Below are 23630 nucleotides of genomic sequence, written 5' to 3' on the forward strand. Positions count from 1 at the left end.
CGTAAGGGGGCTACTGGATACTTTTAAAATCTTTTCTAAGATCTTCAAGGTGAATTGTTGATCATAAACTGAAGGAAGGAGAGGAATTAGAAAAGAATATGTGATTACTATCAAATTGCAGCCTGTCAACTGCTCCCAAGATCTATTTAAACAGCACTTGACTATCTAAGACACGCAAGAAGGTCACCGTGGGTAATCTGGAGTTCAGCTTTCTCCTCTTCATTGTTAATATCTCTCTTGGGCTTTTCCCTCTTGAGCTGACAAAGTCCAGCTGAGAAGGCCAGTCTCAAAAGAGAGCAGTCGTGTTTCTATAATTGGCAGGAATCAAATCATCAGGCTTTAAAGCCTTTGCTCAGAAGATTTGACCCAAATAAGGACTTCAAAGAGGGTTCTCTAGTTTTCTAATCATCTGAATTCCAGATTATCAAAAGGTTTCAGGTGTTGCCTGTGTGCGATAGCTGTATAATCAAGGCTATACTGAACCACTGAGAAAAGCCAAGAACTCATTTTTTGATGTATGAAACAGAACAGAGGTCTAAAACTGCATTTGTCTCAATAAATGGTATTGCAAATGCAAATTTAAAACGTGGTGAGTCTATCAGGAGGAGACATTTTCAGTACTTGTGGTAGTTTATTTATGGAGGACACGGTAATGTTGTGCCTAATTATTGCTCTATTCTTGTGTTTAGTAGGATATAGTGGTTTTATTTCCCTTTTAAAGTCTTAACTGCTGATTTTATGTCATTAACCTTTCCAGTCATTAAAATTAATGCGTTTTGAAATGTCTAGTTTGTTTTGGTTTTTTTTTAAACTATGTGGGGATTTTATCTAGTTAAAGATATTCACAACCTCCTGGGATTCTGAAAGGCCTCAATGATGACCAAGGTCCACTGGTGAGGTCCAACAAAGAGGACAGTCTTTTATGCTGGAAAGCTATGTAGATCTGTTCATATGGGCAGGATTGATTTTCTTTCACATTTTATGTCATACACCCTGACCTATCCTTTTAACTCATTCTGAGACCAACTCATTAGGCTGAAGGACCATGTAGCCATTGTTCCATGTCCCAAGCATGATCATAAAACTCTTTTTTCCTGGGGAGGGAGGGGATTTCCATCATTTGTTATTGTTAGGCTGAATCCAACTCAGGGAAGAACTGAGTAGAGAATATGTTTTTGGGAAAACATGTGAGTCTGTTTATTTTGTCTGTCCCCTTCTCAAATACTCCTCCAGCAATTGCAGCTTTTACTTTATGAATGTTAGAGGATTCTACTATTTGCAGAACTTTTCAGGAAAACATACAAAGCTATATTTATTTTTTTCTTTTTGGACCATATCATTGTCAATGTCATGTCAATATTTTTGCATGGATAACGTAATATATATCATGCACAAGATGGAAAAAAACAAGACAGCATAAGCAGATGCCTAAGGAAGAATAAGAAGGACAGACATCCATGAGTTTCCATCTACTACTTTTGCAGCCTCCACCACTTTTCAGCTCTTGGACTGCATTTGCCTGATGGGGTTTCTGTGTATTTAAACCTTCAGATTTCTCTTTCATTAACTTGTTCAGTCTCACTTGAGCTCCCGTAAACTTTTAGCATCTGCAGCATCTTCAGATAAATAAACTGACTGTCCAGTACATGTTCATTTTCCTCCTTTTGGTAGTTTTGAACCTGGCTCCTAGCATCACTTCAATTCGGTTATGAATAGCTGTTGATATTTTTACATTCCCATTTCAAAATACTTCATTGATACTTCATAAAATTACTTTGGCCTTTACTTTGCAAAAAGTAATACTGTGAGCTGAAGCCCTCCATTTACAGGTTCTAGTTTAGAAAATGATTGATGAAAATAGGATTTAAGCATGTATTTAAACATCAGCATATGCATTAGGATAGCCTTGAAGTGAGATTTTTGATGTCCTAATTGCTTTACTTTTTATTTAGTAATGACTTCATGCTTGCATAAAGCTTTAGTTATCTCAGATTCACCATGTCCAAATGCATCACACTGCACTGATGACAGAGAGGCCTGGAGTTATGTACTGACTTCAACATTTTTTTTTAGCTTGGTTTGGAAAAGACGTGGCAAATGAATATGTCCTGTGTGGTGGAATGTCCTGTGAACTGTCAGCTCTCTGACTGGTCCCCTTGGTCTGAGTGCTCTCAAACATGTGGCCTTACAGGTCAGTATGTACCTTTGGCATATTTTAAAGACTGAACTCTTGGGCTTTTTTCTTTAATAAAAGCAATAACACCTCTTTTTGCAGAACTATAAAGTGTAGCTAGCTAAGGAGAGTGACAGAGATCTAAATCAGTCTTATTCATGGAAATAATATGCTTGAATGAGACTACTCACTGAAGATAATGAAAATTTGGTATGGGAACAAAGTGAGATATGATGAATGATATATTGAGACAAAAATAAACATTGATGTTAATATTTATTTTTCAGCTGGTGGGGGGAGGAAAAGGAGAGAGGGATTTTCTCTTAAGTTTCATTATTAGTGATGAGTTTAGAACAACTAAAATTGTAGAAGTGCACAATGATTAAAACTAATGAACTTACTGCAGAATTCTATGGTTTTAAATACAGAGCAAGTATGAAGGTACAAGTTACTTTCACTGTAATTGCACTAATTTGTTTCTTTTCCAAAATGTTGCTGTCTACTATCTAAGTTTTTTAAAATCAAATATATGTCAGAACAGAAATCAAAGGCACATTCTAATTATGGGAAACTCTTGTTAATTATTTGCTCTGAAATGTCTCAAAATAAGTTCTTGGAGGTTCTCTCGCAGTATGACTTCTGTATTCAAATAATCTACACTTCTGTATTCAAAGTAATCTTTATAGAGTGAGAATTGAACTAACAGCTCCACTGAATACTTAAATATGTTGCCAGATTTTCCTTAACAAGCTTTTCCCTACATACAAACCCTAAACTGACCTGATATTTTTCTGAATGAGAATTATTGTTGCTGTGCTTTTTCAAAATGTGAAGGTGGGTCACTGTCTGAAATCCCTGTACTTTCCAAGTATAGAATTTATTTGTGGAAGCTAGAACATTTATTTTAAATAGTAATGTAGAAGAACTTTCAAATTTTCAGTGTTCTTAACAGATCGTGACAGCCTCACATGTAAGCCTTCAAGCTGTAATTTTCCTATTGTGCAAGAAGTTGGAAGTAACTGGTCTTTTTCAATAAGTAATAACCATGTAATAAAAGCAATGACCACAAAGCTGAACTGCTTTTGTGCACCCATTTAAATACCCATAAAGTTAAGGAAGAATTCTACTCTTTGCTGTTCTTTGGAGGTTTTTCTGAAGTACTTTTCAAGAAAATCTTTTTTCTCCCATGACATCTCAGTTGGAGCAGCTGTGAATTCAAGAATGATGAGGCTCTGCTTCACAAACATCTTTCTAGCTGTCTGCAGTGAACACAGCTGTCTGGGAGATTTATTCTGCTTCTGCATCATAGCTTGTGTAGCTTGCTCTCAGCAAAAGATTTGTGTCATTATCATTAGAGTACTCAATTCCAAATGCATGAGACTGAAATGTAGGATTAAAGATTAATTCTTTGGTGAGCTAACATCAGGTGTTATGTAGGTAAACCTGTGTAATGCCTTAGTTTATGATAAGCCCTAGTATACAAATTTAAAATTTTATACAATTTACAAATTTTTTCAGACTTGACTCATATTTATATATAGATTAAAATACTACAGCTGTGTTGGCTTTGTGGAAACTCTTGTAAGGTGATAACTCTAGAACAGCTGCTTGGCCACTACTTCAGACACAGAAGAAAATTTTTGGTTATATCACATGATGTCTCTGTAATGAAGCATAATGGTCTAATATCCACTGCAAGATGAAGGAAGCAAGAGTTGCTGAAAGGATAAAAATGTCTTCCGCTTTCAATTTATATAAGTATTTGAATTAAAACCTGTATCTCAGTGAAGCTGAGTACTACTCATGGCTGAAGAGAAGATGAATGTCAGATGAGCCTCCTGTATTTTAATTTTCTTTGGTCCTGAGTGAAGAATCCTCCATCTCTTGCAAAATCTGCATGTCACATTATCGAGACAGACAGTCATGCAAGGTTGCAAGCTGTTCCAATTTGCTGGAATCGGACAATTATGGAACACATGTTTCTGTGTTAACTCAGGGAAGAACAGAAAATGTTGGTCTCTTATAGCAGAAAACTCCAGATGAGGAGCAGGAATCTCCAGTGAAATGCTACAAATATATTGTCACTTTGAGAAAGAATATTTTTCTGCAGGCTTCTGAACTATGAAATTACTGCTTTTGTTTGCTGTTACAGGAGCAATCCTAATTAGACATCCTCCTGCACTTGCAGTACAAACAAACAATAAAGTGTCTGTCTTGGAAAATATGAATCCACACAGCAGACAAGAGCCAGCAGATCTGTTTTACAATTCAATTTTTTCAAATGTGGAAAAAATTACTTTACTCAAATACTACACTTTTCAGCAAAATAGAACCATTGTGAGGAATTAATCAGTCTAACCACTCCGTTGTTAGTTATATTGTTGTTTCTTGTTTACAGGAAAAATGATCAGAAGAAGGACCATAAATCAGCCATTTCAGGGTGATGGGAGGCCTTGTCCCTCTCAGATGGAGCAGTTCAAACCCTGTCCAGTAAAACCTTGTTATCGATGGCAATACGGTCAATGGTCTCCATGCAAAGTAGAGGTAAAAGCCATATGGGACTTTGAAGTTATGGACCTCGCATATTTGGGATATACCCAGATACCTCCTTCACAATGCTGTAAACAATTTGCTTCCACCTCTCTTATACAAAAACTAAAGGTTTTTTTTTCCTTAGAGTTCATATTTTTCAACAGATACAACACTATCCTAGAGATATTCAAAGTATAAATGTAAACTTTAGTACCCAAGCAGCATTTTTACTAATAATTTAAATACTTGCATTGTAAAAGTATATCAGCAGAAATATAACCATATACTAGAAGAGATCTTCACTTGAGATACTGCTGTGGTTTCAATTCAAAGGCATAAATAGCTCCATACTTTAAGAAACAGTGGTAGCAGGCACCAGAAATTTTTGGTTGGGTTTGTTTATTTTTTTGTTTCAGAAGTATTGAACTATGTCTTTTTTTTTTATTTTCTCCTCCTCACTGGAATGAATAAGTAGTTAAGTAAAAATAATAGAAGACAGAGTGACACATAAGTCAAATCTAGTCTTTTGGCACTTTTTTCTGTCCAGTATCCATATATGTCCTCCTTCCATAGGATGCTCAATGTGGAGAGGGAACACGAGTGAGGAACATTTCCTGTGTGGTTTATGATGGATCCCTTGAAGATGTTGGTAAAGTAGTAGATGAGGAATTCTGTGGAGAAATAGAGCCTATTATAGACGGTGATAAGAAGGTGATACTTGAGGAAACCTGCACTGTCCCTTGTCCAGGTAACAAAGCCATTCAAATAAATGTTGCTTTTCAAGATTGGTTGGGTGTCATTACAGTTATTAGTGCCTAGCATTAGCCACAGGCAATTAAATCTTTTCATGTGCTTTACTGATTGGATTCATCCATCAAATGGCCTATAGAGTTACTTTCCAGGAGTGGCTTCATGACAATAAATCAATTAGAAAAATACCACGTTTTAAATTTTATAAAAGATGTCTCAGTCATAGATTGTACCTAAGAAGAATATATTTTTTCACAAAATCTTTTAAAATAAAAACTGTATTTAACTCTGTAGATTTGCAGCAAAATATTTTTTTAAGTGCTTAGATCACCTAACAACTTTACTAATACTTTTACCAGTGACTAAGAACTTGATGCACTTTATGGGTGTCTAAGGAAGCTAAGATAAGGGGTCTTATTTTTTTCTTTGAAGGGTCTATTCCAAATGAAGCTATTGTTTTGATCTCTGAGAAAACATGAGTGCCTCTCAGCTGTTTAACTCTCTGGATGAGACATGCACTATCATTGCCTTTGTGAACTGAATCCAAAGGAACTGTTATGAATTATCAGGTCCATGATCCTCCTACTGAACAGTATTGAGAGCATGTAACAGCTGTTTAATTTTGTAGTAAACCCCCTCCAGTTCATTTCAAACACTTACTTGTAGAATCTGAAGTATGTTACTGTTGTTCAGTAATCATTAGTGATGTATCTTCAGAAGTGATTAATTCCTTCAGTTCTAATGTAGCTATCATTTCATACCAATACCCTATTTTCATTCTCTTGAAATTCTCCTCCTTCTCAGTTTTTTTTTCCAGTTCATTTCAGATTAGACTGAAAGCAAAGTTGTCTCAATAAATAGAAATTAATCAAAAATGGAGAGGCTTCCATCAGTGCTTTGTACATAGCATTCCAAATGCATGATTTTCACATATTTTACTTCTTAAATAAAAATTGGAAGAATATTAAGCTTGTAGTTATGTTTTCATATTAGTCAAATTTAAAAAAAATAGCTGCTTACTGCTTGCTTTTAAAATTTTGCTGAGCAGGAACATATTCTTCCCCAATCTCATATTTAGCCAGCAAGAATAACTGCCCTGTGGGGATGTGCTAATGATACGCTCCAGCTAATGTTTCCAAAAATCACTACTTGTTTTCCTATTATGTGTATACCAGTTCGTCAATTATTCATTTCTTCACATGCTTTCCTAACGTTGGCAAATAAAATTCCTTCATTAATCAGGCATCTGGTCAACACAGTGCTGATTATATCTGCCATCAGTATAATGCAAGGTAGCATGAATTTTTAATAGCTTTTTCACTGAAATAATGAGAACTAAGAGGTTTATTTATGAGTCTGTGCATAGTCTAGTCCAATTTTGGACTGCAGTTTTAAAAAAATGATTCCTTTGTGTTGTGCCTCAGATCTTCCTTAAATGTTCTTTAGCTGTTCATGCTAATTAGTATAATTTTATTTTTCGGTTTTACACTATAACATTCCAAAAACCTCTATTATCGTAACATGAAATAGCCAAAGCAGACATTTTAATCATGTTCCCATTTCCCTTTCTTGCAAAGAATGTTCCAGCAGTTGCTTCTACATCTGTTGAGAGAAATTCTGCATGAGAATAAGCAACAATTAATCTTTTTAATACCAGAAAATGTTTTCTCTTTCTAAGATCAAAGAAGAATTGCAAGAGAATGATATATAAATTTAGCATAGGGCATACAATACCTTAAAATTTACAAAAAATCAGATATTGAGTGGAGCATTGTTTAAAAATTCAAAAAGAGAGTGATCCTATGGGAATGCTACAGGAAACTACCCTGCTTTAGAACAAATAGGCCTTTGTGTAATCTTTTTTTTACTATTTTCTATGAAACAGATATTCGAAGAGTGTCAAAATATTATCTTCTCTTAAGTATAAGTCAAATTTAAAAATAGTAATGAAAGGAACTAAAAAGAAGGAAAATTAAGAAACCGGATTTGGGCATTTTTTTTCTAAGACGTATTCAGTGCTAAGAACTCTTCACATACAATGATCATTCATCTTATAAAAATTGCTCTTTGACAGGGGACTGTTACTTGAGAGAATGGTCAGAATGGAGCCTTTGCCAGCTCACCTGTGTTAATGGTGAGGATCTCGGCTTTGGGGGAATACAAGTCCGATCTCGAGCAGTGATCATTCAGGAATTAGAGAATCAACATCTCTGTCCAGAACAGGCTTTAGAAACAAGACCATGCAACGGTAAGTAAAAAAATATACGTAAGGCCTCCTCCTGTAAGAAAAAACCCACAGAACAACAATAATTTTGTTTTCTTTCTGTTTATAGTTCACAAATTTAGGCAAGTGCAGATTTGATAACTATCATATGTTACCACTTTAAAATTATTATTTTTTAATAATTACATTTCTTTTTATGATATGGGACAAAGAGTTGCCTTATCTACTTAATAACATTTTAAAAAGAAATCTTTAAGTTTTGATGCATAACGAAATTTAGATTTCTCTTTACCCTTTGAATTGGTAATTGCATGCTTACCAGTGGTAGTGGACAAAGTATCTAAGAAAAGTAGTTACTTGTACAGAAATTTCTTGTCCATTCAGAGGTCAGATCAGGCAAAAAGGAATTAGGACTTCATGATTCATCCCAGGTTGAGACATGAAGCCAGGTGCAGCCCTGGCCACTTCACCAAGCACTGGAACATTGACTGAAGCTCAGTGTTACCAAGAAAAAAACCTGACTCCTAAATGAGTTTTGCACAGCACATGGGCCACAACCATTATGAGGTTATAGGAAACACTTCTTTTACCCGTTAAGTACAATCAGAGTTACTCAAAAAGCAGAGTGTACAGCCTTTATAATTAGTGTCCAGGACACATCTGGTCTATTCTCTGTGTGTCCAGTAAGTGCAGGAGATGCTGGAGCTTCCATGTATGCAGTGCAGTCTTCTAAGTTGCTGGATGAAGGAGGAAGACCCTACTTAGCTGTTCAAGCTGTTAACTATAATGAGTGTGGTCACAGAATGAGAATGATCTACTGATGAAGTGTAGTTGCTAACAGTGGTAGCCTAAGATCTCGTCATCAAATTTCTTGAAAAACAAATTTTCTCTCTGTAGATGGCCAGTGTTATGAATACAAGTGGATGGCTAGCCCATGGAAGGGATCCTCTCGGACCGTGTGGTGCCAAAGGTCAGATGGTTTAAACGTCACAGGTAACTACTCTTTTTATACACACAGAAAAAGCCTGGAAAACAGGTGGATAATGTGGTTTTCCAATAAAATGAAAAAAAAAGAAAAAAAATCTGCTAAAACCCTTCCTGATGTCAGAATTGACATGTTGATTTGAATCATCATCTTTTTGCATATAAAAGATGTGGTTTCTTTTCCAGAATTATGCAGCAAGTAATGCTAAAAGTAAATATAAATATTATCTTCTGTAGTGGGCCTGAAATATTTTACATTATATATGGTTGTTTGTTTTTTTTTTACCATAGGCATCTTTGCACTTCTAAATTTAGGGTTTTAGATTTTTAGCCCTACAACAAATATAACTGTTATGTATTAAAGGTCATTTCAGTGCCTATACAAAAGCAGAGAAAATTGCAAACTTTATAATGTCATCCATATATGATACATCTTAAAATTACAAAATATCAAATTTTAATAAATGTGCTGATATAAGTTTATTTCTTTACTTTAACACCATAAATCTATATCAGGATACTTCAGTGGACAGCTACGGGATGTAATGAATTTTTTTGCAAACCAAAGCATAAAAAACATGAATTAGAGAATAACTGAGGTCTCAGAAGAAAATCTTCATATCTGTCTATTTATATGGATTATTGTTTTTCAGAAATAGGGATTCATTTAAGCTAAGAGTTATGCATTTGTTTTATAAATAGTTTTTGTATCATCTCAGATGATAGTAAAAGAATCCCAGAGATTATAAACACATCCTCAATGCCAGCCACTGCCAGGTCAGTCACAGGAGGGGAGCTGTTATTCATGGACTGCCAATACAATACTTCTTGATGTTGGAATCCACCACTACTGTTTATTGTAACAGTAGAAATAAAATATCTGTATTAGCTTTACAAGGTGTTGAAATAATAGTTCAAAGTTTCTTGCAAATATTACCTTATGCTGTTAGACTATTAAAACACATCGTGTTCACAGCAAAGGCAACAAGGCATTATTTGTGCATCTTGATTCCTTCCTGCTTAGCTAAGATGCTTGTATGGTAAGTTAAACTCTTAAGTAAGAATTGTTATTGAGATTAATATAGGATATTATCTATGAAAGGTCCTCTAGGATTTCAAAATAAATAGCATATTGGAGATTATGGCTCTGAGATGTTAAAATCAGAATGTATTCATAAATCACAGTCACATGAAGATAATAATTTGTTCTGATGTGACTGAATATGGCCATGAGATAAATTCTAGGAAAGACAAATGTATGAATATGTGTTGTTGGCAGATTTTTCATAGTGGGACCTCCTAGGTTGACAAACCTCAGACCTGTACTGTATAACGTCTTTCAAAGACATTGGAAGACATTTTTGTTTGTATGTGGCCCTAAAGCTGTGGTAACTTTCTGGTTTGAAATGAAGAATAGTGGAAAATTCCAGAACATGCAATCACCAGTCTCTGTGCAATGCAAAACTCTATTTTTCATATGTTTCTGATTGTTTTCAGACACAGCACTTAAGTTCTGTGAGAATTTCTCTACATTAAATATACAGTAGTGAACCAGATTTTAATTTACAATTGTACATTTTTTGAAAGTATTTTGTATAAACTACAGTATTTAAGAGCTCAAACATGATTGATTTAAATGGAGATTACCTACTGTAATCTAGAATCAACCCATATCTCTGATGACTGTGTTTCTTGTCTGCCTTATTGCTGCACATTTGGCTCTAACATAATACATTTTAATTCAGACATTATCAAAGAATTAATTTGAGTCCTGTTGGTATTTTAAGGTCTTTATCTATTTTCTTACTTGCATAATATTGTTGTACTGAATAGCTCTTTTTTACTTGAAGGTGTTATTTCCCATGGGCGATTTCCTTCTGCAGCTTCCTTGGATGACTGATATTTTATTGCATAGATTCCCACAGGCATGTGATTTGTATGCTAGGATGTATGATTTTCTTTTCTGGGGATGGGGAAAACTTAGGGTAACCAGCAGGGTTTTCATTGTTCTTCATCGGTCATCCTGTTAACACTTGGATCTATATAACCACATCTAACTGCATCTGCTATGGTTGTGACCAACCTCAGCTATCAGGATTTCATTATCATATCACACCAGTATAAAAATATTACTAATGCGAGAGATGAAAGATAAGTTGTCCTGTAGCAGTATAAATTTTAAACTACATGATGCATATCCCTCTTCTGTAAGCCAAAAGGAAACACAGGTAAATTCAGACTGTTTCTAAACGTATTTTAAAGACATTCTGGCTGAAATGATAGTGAAAGCCTGATTGTGTGTATTGGTCCCTAACAATAACTGCACTGTACATAAAGTTACAGAAATGAGAACTAGATCTGTATAAAAAGGAAAAAGACTGAAACCCACTATATTATCAGTATTGTAGCATTCAGTACATCCTTTACTGATAATACTGCTTTCCTTTCAAAAAAATCTTACACTAACATGAAGCCTCACTTCATGAAGACAAAGCTATAGCATGTGTAAAAGTGACCACTGAGGAGCAGCAGAAAACAGGTATCCTTTCATAAACAGGATGAGTAAATTGTTTTCAGTTTAACAGGCAAAGACATAAATTAAAAATATGCTTTTATGTCTATTTTGGCCAAAGTTTTAATATGAGAGTCATAAGGAAGGCCCTAGAGAGCCAAATCTATTCCCTTGAGCATTTAAAGCTGTTTTAAATCATTTAAACTGTTTTTTGAGCAATCCACCAAAGGAACAAAGCAGAAAGCAAAAGGCTCCATTGCCAATTAATAGTTCTCTAAAATACACATGAAATCAAATACATTTGCTGTATCCTTTTACTCTACCTATAAGAAAATACTTGATACCAATTACCCTTCACCTTGGAACAAGAGAAGGCCTCTCAAATTCAAATCAGCAAAAAAATTGACATCCATTATATACTGCAGCAAGTAATGACATCAGTAATTTCATCAGTGGTGAGGTATTACCATGTCAAAATATGATTTTCTGTCCTACAGGGGGCTGTTTAGTGATGCGCCAACCAGATGCTGACAGGTCATGTAACCCACCGTGCAGCCATCCCCACGCTTACTGCAGTGAGGTATGTGCTACTGCATTGGAGCATAAAACACCCCTGTGAGGGCTTCCCACACATCTTTCTGCATTACAAAGATTGTGCCAACAAAAAGTATTTTTGGAGATTTTACTAGTTATTGATTTGTTAAAATCAACCTCACACCATTTTCAATCTTTCAGTTAAATGTTAAATACTCTCTGTTGATATGGTATGAACTTGCGTAAAAATATATGAAGAGGTACTCTCCAGGCTAGCACTCATCAAAAGAGTCTTCTCTTCCAGTCATCCTTTTTGTTATGCTTTGTAGCTCACAGAAAACTTTATTTTTCTGCTACACAGTGTAAAACACTTGTTCCCTACAGACTAGAACATGCAGTTGTGAAGATGGATACACTGAAGTTATGTCCTCCGATGGCACACTCGAACAGTGCACTCTCATCCCAGTGGTGGTGATCCCCACCATGGAGGACAAAAAGGGAGATGTGAAAACCAGTCGAGCTGTGAATCCCACCCAGCCCTCCAGTAACCAGTCAGGACGAGGAAGGACCTGGTTTCTACAGCCTTTTGGGCCAGGTGAAGTCTTGCAATGAGCAGTTCTTAGTTCTAAGTACTGCTTCAGGGTCTGGCATTTATATTTTTGTGATGCCAAGGAAGAAAAAAAAAACCCCTCAAGTGTTCATTTAAGAAGGCAGGAATCTGCTCTGACTGAAAACAAAGGGAGATAAGTAAACCCCTAGCCTTCTCACTACTCCATCAATATATTTAATGAAATCTTATATTGCAGAAGTTTTCCTTTTAATCCCTTATACCTGTTAAAATTCACAAAAGCTATTTGAAATGTGACTTTAGAAGCAAGTTGGCTGCAAAGATGCAAGCCAGGATGTTAAATTAAGGTGTCTTAACAAACAATGCTGTTGACAGAGGAATGAAAAGGTAGATCTGGTGACTGCAAAGGGTAAAGGCTGCTTGAGATCCGCAGCCATAGGATAAATTGTAGGGAAATAATCCATATAGATATGGTAATGCTTTTCTGCCATATCCATATTTAAGCTAATTCATTTTAGTCAAAATCTAACCATATTATTGACATTTAACATAGATATGCTTGAAGTCTCTGTAGGCAGTATTTGCTTTTATAATGGACCATGCTCGTAAGAGCTGAGCAAGGACTTATGTGCAAGAGTGGTATGAAATATAAGTCAGTTATTTCATAAAAAATACTTTGTATAGTCTATCATGTAATCACGTATCAGTAAATATTTCTTAGTGCTATTAAGTATTGAGATAAATAAAACTTTAATTAACAAAATACTTTCACATAAAGATATATGTTGCTTGTCCAAAATGTTATTTATATGGAAGAGAGAAATTGGTTATCATCTTAAGTGTTTTTTAAATCACATAGAGCTAAATAATCTAACACACTTACGTCTTAAAATGTTCATTTCTTTCTAAAGGTTTTTGAATGTTTTTAATCTCAGAATTGAAACCACTATCTTTACATGCATAATCTATAAAATGTTGCAAATTGAGAATTATCACAATACTTGTAATAAGCAGATTAAATAACATTCAGGTTAGAAGTTAGAAATACTTATGTTAGATCCCATTAGTCCTGCTAGCATTTACTGTTATTTGTACTATGATACATATTTGATACCTGCAATAAAATGGTCTTTAGTCCAAGTACTTTAATCAACAATAAAAAAATAAAAAGAAAATTAAACTTTTCTGGTCCTCCTTTAAAAAACAGCATCTTAACAAATATGTTATGATTTACTCATTCTAGCAGACTGCACCTGAAAAGGCCCGAGGGTGGGCTGTAGAAGCCAGATTGGCAACAATAACCAAATATCAGAGAGTTGCCTTAAACTGTTTAGGAGCTCATGTGAGCTCAGGCATGGGTTTGGAGCAAAGTCTAGTTGAGAGATTTCATGAAAACTCACCAATTTTTCTGTAATTCAAGTTAGGAAGGAGACAAAGCTCAGTTCAGATAATCCCAACCATATTCAATAGAACTAATCCTTTATGCAGTGAAGGTATGAGCAAATTTGAAAGAAAGTGAACATTTTGCACTTCAGATGAGATTTACACTGGATCATTTTAATTTCAGGATTGGATATCTATTGGAAAGGTTTTCATTTACTCTGGCATGATTATTCCTTTCCTTACAGTTTCTAAGTCTAAATTTAAAATAGTTCTTTCACTGTCTTCAACAAATTTTATTGCAGTTTCGGAAAGGAAAGTATTAAAACTATCCTCTTCAGTTATCTGTGCTGATGTATTACCACAAACAGATGAGTCTGAGATGCCAATTCCCTTGTATACTTAGAAATAATCTGTCCAGAGGGAATTCAGAAGGCCTGAGTTAGATGCCAGTAGTTGCATAATAGGAATGACCTCATTAACAGAGTTCCTTACTTTGACAAAACTAAATAAGACAAGATTTTTCCAGTCTTTTTTTCAAGATGTTACTATTTTAAAACAAGTCAACCCAAAACAACCTGAAAACCCTTAAATTTACCAATGGAAATAAGGTAAGGAGAGAACAAACTAACCTATTTAGCAGTACTGAAGTCTGAATTCCTCTCATTGATATTATATCATAGAGTATGTCAGGTCAAATATCCCCAGATCTTCATTCGCGAAGCCTAGCCATGATGATGTCAGGTCAAATCTACTGTTTAATTTATCAGTTAATTTCAGTTACATCAGTTATAATGTTTTTAGGTTAATTAACGTAGCAAAGGTAAAATGTTTTGATATTGGTTAGTCTTGAACAACTTATCCACATGACTGCAAGGTTTTGCATTGCTAGAGACCAGAAAGCTTAACGGCAGAGCAGTAGAAAGCATACTGTGTGATGGAGCAAACTCCATCTGACTAATTTTTATTATTACATTGCAGAAATATAAACTGCATTGATGATGTCTCTTTGTTCTAGAGAGATATCAGGAAGCAGTAAGGGTTTGGTCTGAAAAATTTGATCTATGTTTGCTTACATTGAAAATATACACAACTTCATGAAATAAAACTTTTGCCATTTGTAAATGAAATAATTCAGATTTATAATGGATTTTTTTTATTGTCAAGGAAATGTAACAAAGCTAGCTAACATCCTGGAAAGCAATGTTTTCAAAAAGTCATGTAGAAATTTGAAAAATGAGTCATATAAAAGTAATGAGTCAAAGAGCATGCCCGTACTTTTAGTTCTGACATGCTCATTTGGGGTCAGAGCAAAACCCCACAGACAAGGTCACATCATTTTTCCTGGTAGAATTGGGTGCTTCTAGGATTGAGGCAAGAAGGAGACTGTTATGTGTACCTCAGCCTGCAAGAACGTCATGTCCAAAATACAAATTGCACAGGCTGCACGTAAATACAGTCCTCATTAACAACAGACAGTTGTTCTATCTATGAGCATGGATTGTCTTTTTTAGTATACTTTTATTCTGTGAGAAGTAGTTTTATAATAACAAAACTTGCATTTGGTGGGAAAAGATATTAAAAAAATATTACTTTATGCTGTAGTGAAAGTTGTGTATGTACAGTTAAGGTATGGATGAGATAAAGCATGCTGGGATTATTTAAAAACATAAAAGTAAATAGAAACAGGAGTAAAAATAACAGGCAGATTGATTTACTGGAGCTAGAATGGAAAGTGATGCTAACAGCCTATATGAGCCCTGGGCTGCAATGATACTGCCCTGCAATGATTGCCCTGCAATGATACTGCCCTGCAATGATACTGAGGGATTGCTCACTACCAGCAGGCCCTGGGGCTGAGTTTCTGGATATCTCACCTACTGCCTCTGTCCCACATCTCAACTACATTTGAATTATCCAGACTGGTTAAAAAGCAGAGCACAAGTGCAGAGAGAAGTCATTGCTCACTTATTTAACAGCATTTACTCTTATTAATCTGTAATTTTTAGTGAATACATTCATTTTGAATTATTAAAGTATTTCTATGCTATATCAGAACTAATAATTCAAAAACACTAACTCAAACACTACTGACTAACATTCATTCCTTTTAGATGGGAGGCTGAAGACCTGGGTTTATGGTGTAGCTGCTGGTGCATTTGTTTTACTCATCTTTATTGTTTCTATGATCTATCTAGCCTGGTGAGTTCTTTAATTATTTATAAACAAACAGTCCCACACAGACTGTAATGCAAATGTTTACATCTGCTTCTGTAGGAACTGCAGTGTTTAATTTTCCATGTCCTTTTGTTCAGACTCAGGTTAGTAAATTCTGGTTTTACTCTAGTTGATGGATAATCACATGCTCTCCTGAAGTTAGAAGAACTTACAAATAAGGGGTAGCTTAGTGTACATTTTACTTTTTCTCAGTTTATCTCTGTTACAGTGTCCATAATAATTTTATTTTGTCTGTATCTCAAAATGGAAAGAGAATAGCAAGAAGGAAATCTAGTAATCAGGCAAGTCAGATTTTATATTTGACAGGACATAGAGATACACAACCAAAAAAGTCTGAAAATTTTCTTGTCTTTTTCATACATGAAATGATATTTTTTTTAACAAGTCACCTTTGCAAATGTGCTCCCTGAAGTTTTCTAGGTCTTTTTTGGAATTTCTGATCCAAATGATTGTGCAGGTAAGAGGTGAGGGAAGTGTGGTCATATACATCAGGCTGTACTGCATTAATAGGCATTTGGGCATTTAGGGTGCTTCTGGGTTTGTTTGCTTTTTAGTAGTAATCTGTGGCCACTGCAAGCCACTGTAACAACTGGCTTGATATGAAAGTTTGACATTTGGGCAGCCTAAGTGACATAGCTAAGATTTTGGACAAGACTGAGCATGCACAGGCCTGATATAAAGAAATGCTTATATTACACTTTAAAAGAAGACAAGTACTAAAGCATGCATAAACATTCATTTTCCTTTGGCCTGGTAATTTTTTAAAACTATATCAAATGGGCTGGAAATACTGCTGAATTATAATCTAATTCAAGGCTGGACAAGGAATGTTATGGCTAACAGCCATATTCCTGCTATTTATGATCAGTTTGATTATAATATCTAGAATCAACTCTAGTCATTCCAGCAAGTATAATGAGATAAAACCAATGAAAAGATGGAACTTTCCTTTGGAAACCCTTGATCTGTTGAGAGAGGTTTAAGATTTGAATAGCGTAATTTAAAAGAACCTGATTGCAGCTTTGATATATGACCAAATGTTGCATGGCAGGCTCTGAGTTCTTCTGAAAACTGACTGATGTTGCAGAAGTACCTGCCAAGAATTTTATCAAGTCACATCAGCACCATAACAGCTTCTTTCTGTACAACTGAGATATTGCTTTGGTTTGATAAAGAGATAATTAGAGATCCAAGTGAAGCTTTTAGACTTATAGCTTTTATAAATGAACAACTGAATGCATTATCAGCATGCTCATCTTTTGTTTATGACTGAAGTCCGTCTTTGTATGTTATTAGTTGCTTGTTCTATTTACAAATTATCTTATTGTTTCAGCAAAAAGCCAAAGAAGCCCCAGAGAAGGCAGAACAACCGACTGAAACCTTTAACCTTGGCTTATGATGGAGATGCAGATATGTAAAATATAACTTCTCATGGTGACAAATGGAGTCCAAATTATTGGATTGAAATAAGAAGGTGTCCAAAGCCACAGGGATTTTCTATGGAGTGGATTAAGTGTTTTGACTCTTTCTTTTTTTGTAATTGCATCATAGATAAAGAAGGATGGATTTCATAATGCCTATGGATATTCAAGGTATTATTGCTTTACTTTAGACCATCAGCACTGAGAAATGTGGCAGAATCAAGTTAATAGACACTGCAGTTGGAGATCTCTGGTGTTTCCTCAATCTCAGAAACTATAAGCACCACTTCTGTCTCCAGAAGACTGTAGCTGGCATAGTATTGAAAGTTGGAAGCCCTTGCATCATTAACCAAGTATAATCAGTACGCATGAAGAGTTTGTACCAAGCTGTCTATGACTCTTTATATTCAAGCATAACATATATACTCAGTTGAACCATATGTATTACTCTATCTGATTATATACTTGTTAAAGAGCATTTTAGTGCTTAGTACAGTATTAACTTTTAACTGGGATCAACCCACTGAGCAAGCTCAAGAGTTTGCCAGTTGATGATAACTTGTGTTAACCTGCATTTCAGAGGGCAATGACTCACTTGCAAAATTCTGTCCTGTTACCACTCCAAAGTATAAAGGCCTCATGTGTACATCCAGAAAGGAGGCATTCTCAGATTTAATATTTTCTAGTGGTTGCTGTCTGGAAAAAGAATACCTGTTGTAAATGTTACAATACGTTTCTACTTTCTCTAACTCAAACTGTTGCCTGCATCTTTTTTGCTACATGTAAGGCAAATTTTTGCACTATATTAGTGCAGCATGATATGCACTTAACTAGTATTGCCATAGAAACTGCCTCTTTTCAGAAAGGATAATGATGTATCTTGTGCAAGGAGTGTCAAGTAGACAGGTCTTGAATCCTGAAGAGAGTAGTGTTCGGTTTGGACTGTGACTGGATGGAATTGGCTGACGACGTGTACTGTACACACCGTTCCTCATCACAGCAGCCATTTGTAGTCTACATCATGGCAGTAATACAAGTGTCTAGTTTCTTGCCCCATCTACCTATACTGGTATAGATTGTCCTGCTGGTTTCTAATTGTACTTTGAAGGCTGTTTATGACTAGATTTTTTATATTTGTTAACTTTGCTAGAAAAAGAAGAAAAGAAAAAGAAAAGTGGTTGCCCTGTAATCCTGAGTGACATACTTCTTGTCTAAAAAGCTGTTCTGATTGTTCAACTGAAATAAAATGGTTTTGCTTTTCTTTCCTTTTGCTAGTGAAAGCTTTTTCACTGTTGCTGACAGTGAAATACTCAGAGCCCTTTCATCTTTTCTAATTAGGATAATTGGATAGACTCTTTTAATTAGTTAAATTCTTGAGTGTACTGGCAAGTAAACAATAAGATCAATAGTTCTGCCATTTTAATACTTATGAATTTAAAAAAAAATCTGGCAGTATGAAAACTGACTGTTAACTTCTTCCATGCTTATGGCTTTTCAGTGTTACCGCTTCCAACATGAAGGTCATTGACTTGTATCTACATGCCTCTTATGGATGTGATCCATGACCTGAGAAGGGTTATTCTCCTCAAATGGCTTCTATGTGTAGCCTGAACATACAAGTGACTGTGCCACTAGTAAGCAATAGAAAACACTATCAGGCAACCTCTCAAAAATAATTCTTATATAAAGTTCAATATTAGGTTCTCAGGTCTTTTTTATAACCTAAACCACTTCTGCCTACTTATCATGCTATTTACTCAAGAAGCACTGGGTTTTGCACACTGAATAAAACTGTAGCTTTGCAAACTTTGGCCCAGATCAACAGAAATCAATGGCAAGATTCTCATGGATGTCAATAGGTAACATCAGTCCTTAAAAATACACACTTTTTTTTCATGTAGAATAATTTCTGGAACCAACGAGCATTTTGTGGATGTTCGAAAGAGATTATGGTCCTACTTTAACTTAGCTAATGTATTACCAGTGTGGCATTACTGAATCAAGAAAATTACCTCCCTCCCACTATGTAAGTATTCCCCAAATGGGAAGGATGAGCAGAGGAACAATAGTAACAATCATTGTTACAGGTTTAATTTCTCATTTTATACCTTGATCCAGGCACAGAGGATGAAGTTCCATGGCCCCCTGCCACAGCAGTGGTTCACTCATATAGGTATTTCAGGACCGGGGGCTTCACTCTTACATCACTTTGTAAAGATCCATAGGAAAAATACAAATCTTGATGATTTTAATTACCTTGGCGTTCTTAAGTAGAAAACAATAAAAACCTGATTCCTCTGTTGTCAGACATACATGGAAAAGTTATGAAGTTTTAAAGAACGATAACTACATGTGGAGAAATAAAGTTTAATAATGTTTTCTGTACTTTTAAAAGTCTGATTCTGTGTCATCAAATTGTTTTGGACCAATAGGGCATTGAGGGAACAGGGTTTCTTTCATTGACAATGAGTCATCTTTATTTATTATACAGGCTGGTCTTAGCAGGAGCTGTTGCCTAGTTCTTGCCTTGAAGAGTTTTATGTCCTAAATCTAAGCATTTAAAAACTTGAAATTAAAGGTATGACATCTCCTTTTTCTTACCATATAAAATGGACAAACAAAGAAAGAGATAGGAGGGTTTTTTAAGTATGTTTGGCCTTTGCAATCCATGCGAGTATTTTAGTATGCGTTACATTTTGTATCTGATCAGTGAATATCTGGTGCGCATCTGCATCATACTAGTGCTGCATTTAAAATCTAGAGTGCATTTTTATTATTATTTTTTCTATGAACAAAGTGCATGGAGATTTGAAGCCAAAATGGCTTCCCTCATTATCAAGAAAAAAATATTAGGCTGTAAGGAGGGCAGAAATTGTATGTAAAGCTAAAAGTTGCTAAGGTGATTAAGCCCTCTAGCATTGAAACAGAAATAAATAATAGGTGAATTATCAGTATAGAATGAAAAGCAATTTGCTTTAAAAATCAGAGTGCTTCTACAAATCCAGTGCCTAAAGCAGCCACTACTGTAGATTATTAGTTTGTGAAAGTAATGTTTCCAGTGATCAAATAAACCATTCAGAAAATAGCAAAGTAGACATTTCCCTGTTGATGTGGTGGTTTGTATTTTCCTTTTTAAAACTGTAGTTTCTAGATTACTGTGTCTGCTTTGAGTCCTGGAGCAGTTCCTTTTTGAAGCTTTGATGCAACTGCACAAGCTTGTTTATATTTGGTATAAAGTATCAATTTTGAAACCCTCTTCCTCCTGTCAAAATGTAATAAAGTTTTTTTTCCAATATTACAATTTGAAGAGACCAACTTAAAAATTCTATGTGTAAATCACTGTAAAATATACCTTGAATTAAATGGAAATCTGTCTTTTTACCTTTATGTAAATTGTACTCACCCAAAGTTAAGAGTTTATTTTGCCTAATTTAATTTACTTGAATATTTATTTTGTAGAACAAGGAGGCAGCTGTCTGAGGAATGTTTACCTTTTTTTTTGTTAATGTTAATTTGTAAATTGTGTAATGCATTTTTATTTTTTAAATTATGTACATTTCTTTTTTAATGCACAAAATGTTTACGTACAACTACTACTGCAAATTTGTGTATATTGTCACTAAGCTTTATTCAGTTAATACAGATGATGTGAAAATGTAACAAGTCTTACATTTTCATCTGGGTTATTTTTACATAACTGATGTATTGCTGACAATAAATATAAACACAAAATCATTTAATGTCTTTTTTAATAGATGTAGTATATAGTGGGATAGAGTAACAATAAAAGCCAGATCCCTAAAATATGACCACATTTTAAATAGTCTCTTTTTGGTTTTGTTTTGGTTTGGGTTTTTTTAAGGAGTTAGCAAACATATTCTTGTTAAAAACAAGTCTTTAAAAAGAAAAATAATTGCTGATGCTATAGTAACTGTCAAGTCTGTTGCTACAGTCCTAGTTGACTTAGAAATTTTCAAAAGATGTTTAGATAATTGATAAATATCCAATAAATGCAATAAATAATTGATATTTAAAATTTTCTTCCTTAATTGGCATTTTTATATCAGAAAATCCAACCTTTTTGTGAAGAATAAGAGGTAGATCAAGATCTCACTAAAAGACATCACTTCAGTGAAGCTGAGTCTGTCACTGTCCCTATACAAAAAGAAAAAGAGTCACTTTGCACTTTTTTCTGTAACTGCTCATATTCTATCTCTGTGCTCTCCAAAATTCAATTTTTTTTATGTCCAGTTCTGCTGTGTATTTACACACCAAATCACAGGGGATTTGTCCTATTTCAGTAGTTATTACCTCCTCAGTAACTCGTCCAGGCTAACACAATTTTGAGAGCACACAACTGATTTTAGAGGCATTTCAGGATTTTCATAAGTACCTCCTAACCATGCTTTCTCCTGCAGAAATTCACAATAAAATCAGAGAAGTATTTTTCTTGAGTCCTACCTGCAACTTAATAGAGAAATTTCTTAGATCATTTAAAGTTGTTTAATTCAATATAGGCAGAATTTTAAGAACAGTTAAAAAACGTATTTGAGAGAAGAAAATTAAAATTCTCATTTAAGCTCTTCAGAATAGAATTAGCTGTGATATACTATAGAAGATTATATTTTCTTCACATTCAGTAAAGAAAACGTAGGATTTTGACAATTGGTTGTGAGACTTCAAGAGTAATGGCTTACGGTTTGGGAAAGGTAGTCTTTATTAAAAAAAAAAAAATTACAAGAGAATATGATTTTCCAGTACAAGTATAATGAAAGGACATAAACTGAGAGGTAAATCAAGAGGCTTAGATAAGCCTTGTAAATATTTTAGCCTTCTAGTTATGTGAAGACTGACAGTAGTAGGTCTAAAAAATTATCCTGTTGAAACGGCAGTGAGCTTAAGCAGCCATTCAGGATCTGCTTGGTATCCCTATGCACAGTTTGACTACAGAACAGGTGATCTCTGAATCTTCCTATTGTTTTCTTAGACACAGTAAAGCTTACTGTCTTTCGAAAAGCAGCTAATGACCAGGCAGATTAACACTTCTTCGGAGGGGGGTGGGGATCATGAATGTGTGTGTGTGTGTGTATCTTAGTCTTTGCTTGCCTGTTCATTTAATTTTCAGCAGAGGGTGCAGGTGTCTAATTTTTCTTACCTTCATTCAGGCACTGTCCCTGGCTGTGGAGAGGTTGGTCCTGTGCGGACATACTGGTAAAGCATCTCTGCATCCTTTAGTAAATGGGCATTTTCTAAGTCCTGCTTAATGGAAAAGTTGGAAGGCTTACTGTGAGGCACCCCTTCAGTGACACTGGGCAGATGCTATTGCTCTTTCTGTTTGCCAATGGCATCTTTGCTCTGGGACAGGACTGAGCCTGATGAGAATACGTCAGCGTCAGGGTGGCAGGTTCATAGAATCACAGAATATGCTGAGTTGGAAGCGACCCACAAGGATCATTGAGTCCAACTTAGCCCTGCACAGGACAACCCCAAGAGTCACACCATGTGCCTAAGAACATTGTCCAAATGCTTCTCAAACTCTGTCAGGTTTTTAATGCCAACCTCTGTGTACACACAGGTGGTGGTGCTGGAGGCTGACCCTTCCAGCCTGATGCATTGGCCACTTCTGGTATTGATATTCTGACCAGCCTTGACAAGCTGATGCTGTTCAATACCTAATCCTACTTGTCCTACTTTGGTCAGGTAACAGCCCTGCTGAAAAGGTGGTGGGTGGACAACACACTGAGCATGGCTCAGCTGCAGACTCTGGCAGTGAGGGAGGCAGCTGCACACTGGGCTGCACTGGAGAGAGCTTGAAGGAGGTCATTAGTTCTCCCAACTCTCATAAGGCTCTGCTGGGAGGCCCATGACTGGTTTGGACCCCCTTTTGGGTAAGGGAAAAAGTCCTTTGATTTGTCACTATGGTGAAGGTAAAACTTGGCCACAGGATCATAATCCATGATCATACCTGTTGTTGTTTTCCATACTCAAAGAAATCACATTTCAAAGAGTTCAAGGTTGAACCTATTAAATTATCACTATGCATTTATGTATTAGCAAATCCTGTTGAGGTGGTTTGGAGACCCTGGGGGGGGGGGAGCCACTCAACCCAGGACACCTGTCTTTCTATAGAAAGTAAGATTTGGTACTTGTCCATTTATAGATGAGGGTTTAGTGGCTCCCATATATGTTTTAATTTTTTGTGGGTTGTATTCAGAACCTAGTCCTTATGTTTGTGAGAATTATATTCTGAAACTGAAATTAAAAAATTAATGAGGTTTTGTTTATTTTGAAAAATACTTTTCAGAGTGTCAGTT

General features: G+C 35.3%; 2 protein-coding genes and 1 long non-coding RNA gene across 7 annotated transcripts in view; 1 reads left to right on the forward strand and 2 right to left on the reverse strand.

The window, feature by feature from the left end:
* The window catches only part of THSD7A (thrombospondin type 1 domain containing 7A), a 280912-nt gene extending 259861 nt beyond the window's left edge, over positions 1-21051 (forward strand). For all 5 annotated transcript variants that reach the window (XM_051786011.1, XM_051786016.1, XM_051786015.1 and 2 more), the window contains 9 exons: positions 2074-2191; positions 4572-4717; positions 5279-5453; positions 7530-7703; positions 8577-8672; positions 11673-11755; positions 12094-12304; positions 15772-15859; positions 17229-21051. In XM_051786011.1, the coding sequence (XP_051641971.1) occupies positions 2074-2191; positions 4572-4717; positions 5279-5453; positions 7530-7703; positions 8577-8672; positions 11673-11755; positions 12094-12304; positions 15772-15859; positions 17229-17313 (1176 nt within the window). In that variant the 3' untranslated portion in view covers positions 17314-21051. The remainder of the gene's footprint in view (positions 1-2073; positions 2192-4571; positions 4718-5278; positions 5454-7529; positions 7704-8576; positions 8673-11672; positions 11756-12093; positions 12305-15771; positions 15860-17228) is intronic.
* Positions 1-23630, reverse strand: part of PHF14 (PHD finger protein 14) — a 362909-nt gene that overhangs the window by 119427 nt on the left and 219852 nt on the right. The window lies entirely within an intron of this gene.
* The window catches only part of LOC127470476 (uncharacterized), a 39076-nt gene that overhangs the window by 13618 nt on the left and 1828 nt on the right, over positions 1-23630 (reverse strand). Inside the window, exon 2 of the long non-coding RNA XR_007904308.1 lies at positions 22472-22572. This is a non-coding gene — a long non-coding RNA (uncharacterized LOC127470476). The remainder of the gene's footprint in view (positions 1-22471; positions 22573-23630) is intronic.

This window comes from Manacus candei, unplaced genomic scaffold (assembly GCF_025592945.1).
Source record: "Manacus candei isolate 608988 ecotype Guabito, Panama unplaced genomic scaffold, ASM2559294v1 h1tg000021l, whole genome shotgun sequence".
Taxonomy (NCBI): domain Eukaryota; kingdom Metazoa; phylum Chordata; class Aves; order Passeriformes; family Pipridae; genus Manacus; species Manacus candei.